The sequence below is a fragment of the Notothenia coriiceps genome, unplaced genomic scaffold (assembly GCF_000735185.1).
Source record: "Notothenia coriiceps isolate Sejong01 unplaced genomic scaffold, NC01 NC01_scaffold00023273, whole genome shotgun sequence".
NCBI lineage: Eukaryota > Metazoa > Chordata > Actinopteri > Perciformes > Nototheniidae > Notothenia > Notothenia coriiceps.
The window spans coordinates 76,610-89,409 of record NW_011355974.1 but is presented as its reverse complement, the minus strand read 5'-3'; the positions used below and the strand labels follow the sequence as shown (position 1 = coordinate 89,409).

Here is a 12,800-nt window from a genome sequence, read left to right as displayed (position 1 = left end):
ATGTATTAGTTGTAACAGTAGTAGTAGTTCTAGTAGTATTAGTAGGAGTAGTAGTCTTGTTAATATTATTAAGCCGGTTCATTTCCCATCATTTTCTATGTACATTTTTGAAAATTATATTCTATGATAGTGAATAGCATGGCCAATTACATAAACATTAAACAGAAACTACTGTAGCACGGGAATGTATATTTATATTTATTATGCTACGTGTTTAGTCAATTAGCAAATCCATATAATGTTGATTGAAATCCCTCACAATAAAAAATATATATATATTGTTATCATATAAAAACAAGAGCAATATATTGTACTGTAGGTAAACAATTGGTTTATTCTACACAAACCCAGTCCTGTGATTTAAGTAGGCGTATACCGTTATTGAGTGTTGCCACCCAGTGTTAGTAAATTGCAACTGTTCACATTGAGCCTCTTTAAATTCACACTAGCTTGATTTGTGAGCTTTAACATGAGCATTACCTGTTATTAGCCTGAAGATTTTGGTGTCACTTTTTAGTTTTGGATGATATATACTCCTCAGTCAACTGTTTAATATTGTAAGTCTTATCAGTGGTGACTGCTGTTCAGCTGCCACAAAATACACCAGGTTATTATGTCCAAGGATGCCGTCAGTTCACACATGTTTATTATACCATAAATGTCCCATGACTGGCTGGTAAATACACTGGCATTTTTATAGCCAGATGTAAAGGTACAGTATATCAAGGTCAAATTCTCTTTCACACAAATACTTATGTACATCCTTCAGGAGCAACATCACACAACATGCGATGGCTGACCCGCTCTACCTCCTGATACTAGCTGCCTCTTACGTTCACATGTCAGATCAATTGTGCTAAATTATTAATTTGTTAGTTTTTTTGTCATTAAGTTTGCTTTATAAACAACTTATACAGGACTTATAAGTTAGCAATTTAAATATGGAAATATACATTGGTAACACAGCAATAGTTCACAGCAAAAGCATCCACTTAGTTTGACTTTTACATACTTGCCAATGACGTGATCTGAATATTGCAATACATTCACTGTGTTATTTTATGCATGACTCCTGTCACACAACAGTTTAATAGAGAAGGCGAGGTCCACTGTGTAAGCTAACAGTGTAATACTGGCAACCACTGTTTCCATGATAATCAGTTCTGTCACTCCAGGGAGGGCTCTATTTCCGAGTTCTTTCAGCTGCAGGATCTTAGTAAAACAAATCACCGTGGCGACCATGTAGAGCAACACCCCAATCATACTGAAAGCAGCCAAGAATTTGTCAAAAGGTAAAAAACATCTCCCGGCTAAGTCTCCTAATATCACCACAACAGTGACGAGAGACATGAGAACACAGACTCCATAAAACGCGGTGGAAACCCACAGCTGCCAACTTAGTACTTCAGGTAGTACCGATGCAGAACCCTGGCTGTGGACCACCTCCATAACCAGGGGTATCATATTACAGCCTCCCCAGAGTTGGAGTATCTTCAGCAGGCCAGGGTTGCTGCCCATGTATCCTCTATGTTCATGGGCTTGGGTGCGAAGGACATAAGTCTCTGAGGAGTAGGCCAGGAAGGTGATGCAGGAGGCCACAGCAGCGGCCACAGTGTGCGTCAGCCTCCCTCCATGATGCATCACCATCCAGGCAAAAACCACAGAGGCACTGAGACCCATGAGTGCGCCTAAGACTGCCGTCGTCATAGTGAGGTTCTTCCAGGATACCGGGATAAGGCTGTGAAACTGGATGATGCTGAGAATGTGGATGAGGAGCGTCAGGGTGAAGAAGAAGCACCAGATGAACATGCAGAAGATCCTGAATGTGGAGTGGAGGTCGGACAGATCCTTAGGAGTTTCAAGGGAGGCCACAAGGCTGAAGGTGATGCATCCGGATAAGACCTCCCATGTCCGTACCAAGAAGAGGGGACTGGTGAAGTCACTGGCCTCTAGTACGATCACAGGCATTGTCACAATGTTGAATCTGGTTGATCCAGTATCCAAGATGCAAGATATCCCTACTTGTGCAACAATAGCTTGGTCTTAGTTCCTCCAGATTGAAAACCAAAAACCTTTGAATTGAAAAGCTTTACAATAAGCCAAAACCATTCACAAATGATTCGTCTAATTTTGAAGAATAATCCAGTACAGTCCATGGAATCAGTCCCCTCCAACAGATTTCCACTTGAACCATCAGGTATGGTGCTCTCTATAAGTTCTGTCCTCTGTTTTTCAACAGTGCTTCATCGTTATTACACACAAAGTAAAAATTCAAAACTCCTGGAACATTTTTTGCAGCACTGTCGCTGCCAAAAAAGGCCTCGCCTACTTCCTTTTTGAGGCTGCAGCAGTGCTTTCAGTCTCACTAAAGGTAGCTGCAGATAACCACAATAAAACTCATGCAAACACAGTTATCTTCCTCCCACTCTCTATTCTCATGAAACGCTGTTCCCTTTCCTCTGAGGTAATAAAACGACTGTGGGTACATTAGGCACTACTGGGGACATAATATATGGTGGCAGGTTAGGTAGTTCTCTGTTTAATACAATATGGTTACAGGTAGTTATCTGAACAGTTGTTTCCATGGAGAGTTTGCATTAAAACAAGAAGTGATGATAAGTTGAGTGCTGTAAATCATTTGAGTGTTGCTCAGAAAATCTGCTCTGTTTACAGAGGGCATATGCAGGTATTTTCCTTCTGTGTTTGTGTGTGTGTGTGTGTGTGTGTGTGTGTGTGTGTGTGTGTGTGTGTGTGTGTGTGTGTGTGTGCCAGCAGCAAGCTGTCAATCCCTTATTGTCTGAGTGTGCATGGTAATATATTGTATAGGCACTGACACTTTAAACGTGTTTCACACATAAATTAATGCCGTGTAAGTTCCTTGTGTGTGTGTGTGTGTGTGTGTGTGTGTGTGTGTGTGTGTGTGTGTGTGTGTGTGTGTGTGTGTGTGTGTGTGTGTGTTTGTGTGTGCGTGTGTGTATGTACACAAGCAAAGTCCTCTGGAGATCCAGCCAATCACTTTGCCTCTGTGTATCGGCACACCTGCTCTGTGTGTTATGAATAGACGGTGGATACATCAATTCCCTCGTGTCACACACACTGCTCAAGTTCAGAAACTTGTGTTTGACAGAAGGGAGAAAACAGACGAGAGCTGATGAAGCCCAGAATCATGGCTTTAATGTATTTGTTTAAATGTATTTGATTATGGCACATGTGTCAAACTCAAGGGCCGGGGGCCCGTGGCGGATTTAATTTCGGCCCGCAGGATAATTTGTAATTACTATTAGATCTGGCCCGCCAGTATATTGCATGCACACCTTCACTCAATCCTGAGGGTTTCCTCAGCTCAGAGCCTGAGCCCAAACATTGATGAACTTGAAGTTGCACCCAAGATGAGATGCCAAGTATCTGGCTTGAACTAGCATCACACAGCAGCACACTGAGTTTCAATGGATGTTTCCTTCTTCACTTTTTTTCTTGCAACAACAGGGTATGTTTGGTTTTTTCTTTGAGGGAAATAGTTTGAAGCTGTTGTTGACCTGTGGAAAAATGTAATCATAAGAAATGACTCTGGAAAAGCTGCAGATAGAGCCATAAGAAATGAATGCAACTGATTATTTAATGTTTAATGTTGTTTTTATAGGCAATCATTTAAGCTTTGCTAGTTCCAGGTTTAATATTTGCAATAAACATTGAACCAGTCCGGCCCTCGACTAGTACCCATTTTTTTATTTTGGCCCACTGTGTATTTGAGTTTGACACCCCTGGTTTATGGGATCAGTTTATGATTCAAATCAAACAAACATTATGACATAACGTACATTTTCAATAAGGTTAAGCTTACAATGCCACTTAAAATAAGTGCATTAAAACAGAGGTGAGTTTCTTTACTTATGTATTCCTTTGGACAAAAACTCTACTGTCCAAACAGATATCTATATATCAAATTTAAAATTACATTCTGGGAACAGAGATAGAGAGATAGAGAGAGAGATAGATAGAGAGATAGAGAGAGAGAGATGGATAGAGAGATAGAGAGATAGATGCTTTATTGATCCCCATTGATCAGGAAATTGTTATATACTGAATGTCTTTAGTTTGGGGTGCAGCTGTTGTAAATATGTTACTTTTCTACAAATTTCAACATGGGTCTTGAGCCCCTCTGTGGTAATAATATGAATTGCAACTATTCAGAGGTTGCACATCATCAGAAAAGAGATGGGGGCTGTCTGTAATACTGGAGGAGCAGCAGCAGAGGGAGAACATCTCCATGTTATGAACACAGACGCTGTGAGAGGAAACCCTGTCTGCAATAACTACAGGAGGAGAGTACTCCTCCAGTTGTGTAACTGGATGGTAAAAAGTATCCTATCACATCGCTCTAGTCGCTCGAGGTTCACCGCGGCTGCCAGCTGTGTTTACTCGCATCATTCAAACAAGACGCGCTGGCTCGGGAGCTACAACCACAACAAAATGAACATATTTTACCGTGATTAAATTGTAATACACGTTTCTAAATGATGCCGACGTAACAACATACTGATACCGGTTAGTAAAAACCATGAATTAATGCTTGACAAGTCTGCAGACAAGACGGCAGGTGAAAAACCTTTTTAAATGCTTGTTTTCTGAATGGAGATTGGGTCGACCAGGCTAAGCTAACGTTGTATATGCTCACTCCACACTCACGCGCGAATTCGCGTCTGATCGTGTCTCTGCATTGACTTTACATGTAATCGCGCCGCCCCCCAAACGTCGCATCGCGTCCGGTGTGAACGCAGCATTAGTGACTGAGTCGTTATTATATGCAGGTCTCCCTTGTAAATGAGATCGATGATCCCAAGGGACCAATCTGTCTAAATAAAGGTTTGAAATTAAATGTTATGTTACGGAAGTAAACAAAGGAGTCCAACGGAGGAGTTTCAGACAGGGGGGTGGGGGAGACAACGTTTTAGCCTTTGCAGACCATTTACATGCAAAAACCCTATATAACACAGTACAGGAAAGGGAAAACCCCAAAAAGCATAATTGGACCCTGTTAAATAATATTTTTAGACACTCTCAAACACTTATGTCCAGCCTTCAGGGGCTTTTTGGGGTTCAGTTTCTTGTCCAAGGTCACACAACATGCAGACTGGATCTTCCCATCGATGGACAACCTGCTCTACTTCCTGTTATCGCCTGCCCGCGCCCCTTAGTTCAACATGACTTTTACACACTTGCCCAAGACATGATTTGATCTAACTCTTCAAAGGACTTTAGCCATCATAAGGAAGGAACAAATGACCAAATACTGACAAAAATCACAAGTTAGACAAATACATAGTGTATCTGAACAGCAAACTAAACTAACTGAGTACATTTACTCGAGTCCCATACTTAAGTATAATTCTGAGGTACTTTACATGTTGCTTCCTGCTATTTCCTCCCATTTATAGGGAAATATTACTTTTTAATATTTGAATTTTTGCAGATGAATGATGTGTTATTATAGACAGGTTAACATAAGGCTTCACTGATTTCAAGAGAGAATTTCACAAGCTACCCAGCAGTATGTACCTTAACTAGCTTAAACATTACAGTGTACATCAAACATTATTATTCAATAATTAAATATACATTTTTTAGGAAGATTACCATTTTGATGAGTATTTATACTTTTGTTAATATAAGTATATATCATTAAAATGTCATTTAATTTTTATTAAAAATATCTCCTTAAAAGTAATCAGATATTTGCTTAAACAGTATGTGTTGTTGTTAGTTACTAACACAAGCCCTTAAATAACCTGGTCATGTGATTTTGTTCTGTCTTAATTAAGTGATATGACATTGACACACAGCTACACAAGTCTTTTTGCAATTTCAGAAGTTCAAAAGCTTCTTGGACTGTGATAGATTAACAGAGAAGTTAGATATTTTCTAAACACATTCTAGAGAGATTGAGAGAGCAAAAGCATTGACATTTTGTTTGGTTTCTTGATCCAAAATGTTTTGCCACAGTGTTTGAAGCTTTCATATATCTGACAGAAAGTAGGAAGTGAAATAATGCATTGAGCATGGGAACAAGTACTTCTTCAACTTCAGTATATAACATCAATAAAATGGAAGAGCAACCCTCAGAAATAAACTAAAAGTGTTTTAAAAAATAGCCACAGTACAAGAGTTTAGGGTTTTAGTTAACACACTTACTTACGTACTTACTTAAGTAAGTACATTTATTAACAAGCCACAGTAAGCAAGCTACATCAGATCTGATGCTCAAAGGGCGCCCTTTCAGCGCCCTGGCCTGTGTATCTGTGAGTTGTTTAGACTCGTATCCAAGGTGACGCTACAGTGGGGGATGGCTGCGACTGCAGGTTTAGACTCCGGTGCTAGTGGATCGCCGGAGCTGTAGATTAACATTTGCATTCTTATTGTAGTTGTAAGGGCAATGCCTGTAGCACCATGGAGCATATGTGTGGGCTGGACCTGTATTTTACAGGAAAGGAGTGATCAGAGGGTCGAGTTGTCGATTCTTGTTCAGTTTTCATCTTCCTCACCCTCTCAGACTTTGAGCTGCGCGCGCTGCTAAAGAGACGCGCTACCATGGAAACCAAACAATGGTGTAGCTGTATTAAAGTCCGAGTGGAAACAGTCGTGAGTAAATCTGATTTTGTCAGAAATCGGGAGAAATGCGGGAGTCTCCCGCGAAAATCGGGAGGGTTGGCAAGTATGACTGACACACACACACACACACACACGGTTTTGTCACCATTTACATAGCCCCACCAAAAATATTTTCCACCAGCCGCCACTGTATATATATATATATATAAATAATACTTACATACTTTTACTTCCCATTTCATGCTTTTCCGGTTATTACCCGTCCCCTTGTGTGTTATGAAGGTTTTTCTGCATGTAAACGGTCTGCAAAGTCACAAACCCTCAAAGTACACCCTGTAGCGAATAAAACTCTAACACGGAAAAGACCTGTCTATGCTGCCCCAGAGCGCCTCGTTGGAGATTTCTCTTTTTCTTCCTGGGTACAGTGACGTCACCATACCCAAATGGACCAATCCGTGGAGCTCCTCACACACACATACTCTCTCAGCTGTGAAACTGTGACGCGCTGGGGGGGTGCTAGTGGAGCCTCACAGTGGCGAAACTGTGGCGCGCTTACACTGTAGGTGCGCCGTGTTTGGGGGTGCGGGTGCTAGTGGACACGGCACCCAGACCCCAAGCAGCATTCTCATCTGTTTGTCATTACTGGTGTCATTTTCGGGTTGCTAACGCCATTGTAACACATAATCACAGATGTTCCGCTGTAATGGTGGTGGACTCATCAGAGCACAGTGGGCTCACAGGGAGGGGGAGGCAGGAGCTCCAACAAGCCGTTTAGGACAGAGTGAATACACATACTATACAGAGATGCTGTATGAGAAACCAATGTGAGTTTGGAAAATTGCACAATATAAATCTATTCTAGTAGACCTCAACAATGGAATTATGATCAGTAGAAATGGCCATGACATGGGACCTTTAAAATACAAAGTGGCATTTATTCACCCACCATGTAATTTAGTGCAAAACCTTCACCCCATTTTAATTTTTTGATGGTAAATTATTTTACAAATAGGGATGGGAAAGAAAAACTGTACGGTGAAAAGATACAGACTGCCAAAAAAAAGGAAATTGGTCAAATTGATTTAAAATGATAAACTACCATATATAGTACAATATGTATCCCACAAGATATTTAAATCATCGCTGGTTTTGGATGTTTTTAAGAGACCAAATATTGACTATATTGGGGATAACTGTTCAAATCAAGGTGTTAAAAGTGGCTTCCTAACAGTATTTTTGTAAGTATAAATAATGTACAGTTTAAGAGTTAAACAAGTAAAGGCAGTATGGGTCAGAGTAACTTAATGACAAAATACCAACATGGCCATTTCCATATATGGTGGTTTTTACTTCGCTCAAGCTGCTGGAAAATGAAGCTTCCTCATTCAAGTAAAAGAGCTTCACCACATGACGCACAGTGAGAAATGTGTCAGGTAAACCGGATACATCCACTGAACCAACAGTAAATGTGTGACATTTTGGTATGGGAACAGCAACACACTGCTGCTGTGATGGATTACCATTCAAACAGTACAAAAGATTGTGTTCAGATAACACATGTTGTTGCTTTGTAAGCACAGGTTATTATTTCAAACATTATTTAGAAAATGAGGGTAGATATTGTTTGTCAATGGAGATGATTGTTGTCCTTTAAAATCACATGTTATTTGTCCAATCACCAGTTACACCAGCCTATACAAATGACCCTTGGATTTCATGTTTGTTTTCTTTTTGCAATAAATCAAAAATACATCCAAAATTAAAACAAACTCCTGAAAATTAAGTAGGTAAAAAACTCAAACCTGACTGGAAAGCCAGGACTATTCAGTGGTGCAGCCAAATTACTTTAAGAAATGAGAAGAAAAGTTATCAGGAAGATGCAATAGCTGGTTATGCTGATGTTCTTATTTTCTTCAATTGCAGAAGATATTGCAGAAGATAAAGTGGAGGTCGACAGGAAGACATGAGGACATCAGCTGGGCTCAGCTCTGTGGCCTCACAGAAGGAACATTTCTATCCCCATGCCAGTGTGGTGTCCTTCCACAGACCACAGTCCCAAAAAATATGCAGTTTAGGTTAATTGAGGACTCTTAATTGCCAATTTGTGTGTTTTTATTCATATTTGTATTCTTCGGTCCTTTGTTTATATTCAGTGAAGGAAATAATTATTTGATCCCTTGCCGATTTTGTAAGTTTAACCATTTACAAAAAAATGAACAGTCTATAATTTGAATGGTATGATTCTCTCACTAATGAGAGACAGAATATCAAAAAGAATATCCAGAAATGTACATCATATAATTAATTGTGGGAAATAAGTATTTGATCCCCTTGCAACAAACAAGAATTCTGGCTCCCACAGACGGGTTACATAAGTCATCTTCCTTTAATTAAAAAGTATCCCTCATATCAACTTGTTACCTGTATAAAAGACACCTGTCCACAGAATCAATCAATCAGATTCAAACCTCTCCACCATGGGCAAGACTAGAGAGGTGTCTAAGGAACTCAGGGACAAGACTGTAGACCTGCACAAGGCTGGGACTGGCTACAAGATCATCAGAAAGCAGCTTGGTGAGAAGGAGACAACTTCTCACCATGGAGGTGGAAACATTATGCTTTGGGGGTGTTTCCCTGCTCAGGGGACAGGACAACTCACTGCATCGAGGAGAGGATGTACGGGGCCATGTAGCATGAAAATCTTGGCCGATAGCCTCCTTCCCTCAGTCAGGACACTGAACATGGGTCATGGAGGGGTCTTCCAGCAGAACAATGACTCTGAACATACGGCCAAGGCAACACAGGGGTGGCTAAAGAAGAAGAGTATTTAGGTGATGGAGGGGCCTAGCCAGTCTCCAGACCTTAATCCTATAGAAAATCTGTGTAGGGAGCTGAAGCTTCCAGATGCCGAGCATCAGCATCAAAACCTGAAGGGTTTGGAGAGGATTTTCTGCTAATAAGAATAGGGGTTAGGGGGGTGAGACAGATAATCATTATCGGGACGACCAGCCGCTCTCCCCGACAGGCGCACGGACGCGAGGGCCCGCTCATCACTGCGCGCACATCTGTGACCGCAGTTTTAATTATTGTAATAAAGTACATTTGTCTAATAATACTTACATACTTTTACGCAAATTTGGTTAATCATGGGTATACCTAACTGAATGCTGGAATGATAACTGCGTTTTTAAGTCAAAAATATATTTGGAAAAATACATGATAAGGATATAATGCACTTGTGTGACAAAAAGTTCACAATGTATATATCCTCTGTAATGACAGGAAAACTAAATGTGCCATTCATTAAAGTGCATTATTACATGGCTTAGTTGAATACTCGATTCTGATTGGTCAATTCAGAACACGTGACACGTTGTTAATACCGAACAGACAGACCGCTGTCAAGGAATTATTGACATTTGTTAAGGACGCTCACATCTGCAGAAAGAAGTCCGTTCGATTTAACTGTATACAGTTTGGCCGAAAAGCAAACTGCTTTCAGTTTGCTTTTCTTCATGCCGATCTAGATCCCTCCACTTCGCGTCGGGCTCCTGATCAGCCTGTCGGTGTTCTTTTCCCCATAATGACCGCGTCGCAGCACATTATCCCTTACTTCAACAAGTCACAAGCTCACATGCAGAAACACACTCGCACACACATGCACACATACTATATATATAATATCTGTGAGATCACAAAGGCAATCAAGACTCCTCCTCCACATTAAACTATAAGTTGGGGCAGCTATTCTGAGCTACTGAACAGAGCTTGCTGTCAGCATTCACGGTAAGACCCCTGAGTTCTCCCCATGAATCTAATAGTTTGAGTGGAATCATTTTTTCTTACAATTTCTAAGTCTTTAGGACCAATTTACACTGACATTTTGAACATTTCAAAAGTACATTGTTTGACAGATTCAGTGTCTTATGTTCCTTTCTATTTATTCCATACAGATGACAAGGCTGTGGCCTCTCCTGCTCCTGTGTGGGTTATGGAGTCCTCTGTGTCTGTCAGCAGGTGTAAGCTACATCGGGACACCCCAGGAGTGTGCAAAGGCGGAATTTGTCCCAGGTTACAATCTGGGTGGAGAAGGCTTCGACATCGTCACAATGGAGCGGAAAGGGGCCTATGTCATTGACATGCAAACATGGAATCTTGGCAATGGCACTTGTAGGCTTTACAGCAACAGCATAGCGAACAGAGAGAAACAGAAGGTCCCAGCCACCGTGATCGACTGGAGAATCTACCCAAAGTGCAATCTACATGTCTCCAGCCTACTCTACGATTCGGTCGAAACTCTCGCAAATGACACCACGTCATCGGTGTCCAATAATTGGAAACTTGGCCTTAAACTCCCGGTAGACCCTTCTGTCAGTCTTGGTGTTGGCTTTGGGGGTTCCCACTCCAAAGAGACACAATTTGCCATCGAGAAGTCGAAAAAAGACCGCTACACCTTCTTCAGCCATTCTGTCGACTGTCGCTTCTACGGGTAAGTGTGTGGACTGATATTCGTCCTCTAGACTTTAACTCTGAAATGTACCTTGTCAGTAATTTTACTGAAACATGCTCTGATGTATATTGTTCTGGATAATTGGCAAAAATGTCAAGCAACATGAACAGTGATTTGAATGAAATGGGACTGTGAACCACTGTCACAAATGTATTTTCTTTCTTTCGTTCACAGCTATAGACTGGAAGACAAACCTCCACTGAGTCATGCATTTCAATCAGCCGTGAACTCAAATCCTTCATATCACGAGCTGATTGACACATATGGTACACATTTCATCACACAAGTGTCCCTAGGAGGCAAAATAAAAGCAGTCACTTCTGTCAAGACCTGCGAGGCATCAATGAAAGGACTAACAGCAACCGAAGTAAAAGACTGCTTGGAAGTCGAGGCTTCTGCTAGCTTTGCAAACACTGCCAGCATTGAGAGCATGATCAAACACTGTCAGGGTAAGAAGAAAAAGTTCGGCCATAGCCAAAGTTTCAGTAGCGAGTTTAGTGAGCGTACCTCAGAGGTCATTGGTGGAGACAAAATTGATGCTGATGTGCTCTTTAATGACCAATCAAATCCTTCTGTCTACAACCACTGGGTTGACTCACTGAAAAGCACACCAGATGTGATCAAATACAACTTAAGGCCTCTGCACACGATACTTCCAGAGAATCATCCTGCCAGGGCCGGACTGAAGCAGGAGGTGGAGAAGTACATTAAGAACAACGCAGTGTTGAGTCAATGCTCTGAAACCTGTACGATTGGCCACAGAGCCAAAAAGAGGGATCCTTGTGCTTGTGTTTGCAACAGCAATCAGAATCTTAGGTCAAACTGCTGTCCGGCTGGGAAAGGTCTTGCAACGTTGAAGGTCTTTAGACTTTATGCTACAGGGCTGTATGGTGATGTGTGGACTGAGACAGATGGCTCAGTGGAGGTGAAATTTGGGGATCAGACTGAGCGAACTGCCATCATCGATGACAATGACAATCCTAGATGGCCGGAGACATTTCAATTTGGACCCATCACTATCAACTTGGCAAATGAACTTGTGTTTAGTGTTTATGATGAGGATAGTTACTGGAATAGTGATCTGCTAGGCAAGTGTTCAGTTGTTTTGCGAGCCGGGGCTGAGGTGAGAGATTCTTGCATGTTTGATGATGGTACCCTATTCTTCTCCTATGAAGCAGAGTGTGCACCAAGTCTTGGTGGTCAGCAATGTCAGGAATACATACCCTCCCCTATGAGTCCGTCCTTGGCCAAGGTCTTTTACTCTAGAAATGGGGTCCTGCTTGGAGACACTGGGCAGAAGTAGTCGGGGTTAGGTCAGCACTTGACCTGAGAAGTCTAGCCTGTTTCCCTATCTTTGTTTGCAAAAATAATTATGTTAATCCTCAGATGTAATCCAATATGTGTGTGATAATCGGTTTCATAATCAAACCTTTTACTTTGCTTCTTTCTTCATCGTTACTAAATCTGCCAATAAAGCATCAGCAAAGACAACAACGGTGTCCTGATTTTATGCATTCCAAAATACTTTGTGTTGTTTACATGTAATATTGAAATGATGATTAATGCAGGAGCATGTACAAACCTTATAAACTCTGTTTGGTTACAAAGTACGTCAAAAATGTAAACCAATTCAAATACAATAGAAACATAATAACTTAACTCTTACTTTATGTTCACCAGTGTA

General features: G+C 41.1%; 2 protein-coding genes across 2 annotated transcripts; one reads left to right on the top strand and one right to left on the bottom strand.

Annotated features, from left to right (window-relative positions):
* Positions 1 to 388: 388 nt before the first annotated feature.
* Positions 389 to 2,262, bottom strand: LOC104954360 (myeloid-associated differentiation marker homolog). The gene has a single exon (XM_010781453.1). It carries the CDS (start codon positions 1,966 to 1,968, stop codon positions 1,060 to 1,062), a length of 909 nt encoding a protein of 302 aa, XP_010779755.1. The 5' UTR covers positions 1,969 to 2,262; the 3' UTR covers positions 389 to 1,059.
* An 8,123-nt stretch (positions 2,263 to 10,385) lies between these two features.
* Positions 10,386 to 12,597, top strand: LOC104954359 (perforin-1-like). Its single transcript, XM_010781452.1, has 3 exons — positions 10,386 to 10,392; positions 10,560 to 11,095; positions 11,291 to 12,597. The coding sequence occupies exons 2-3, from the start codon at positions 10,560 to 10,562 to the stop codon at positions 12,417 to 12,419; spliced, it is 1,665 nt and encodes a 554-aa protein (XP_010779754.1). The 5' UTR covers positions 10,386 to 10,392; the 3' UTR covers positions 12,420 to 12,597.
* Positions 12,598 to 12,800: the final 203 nt, after the last annotated feature.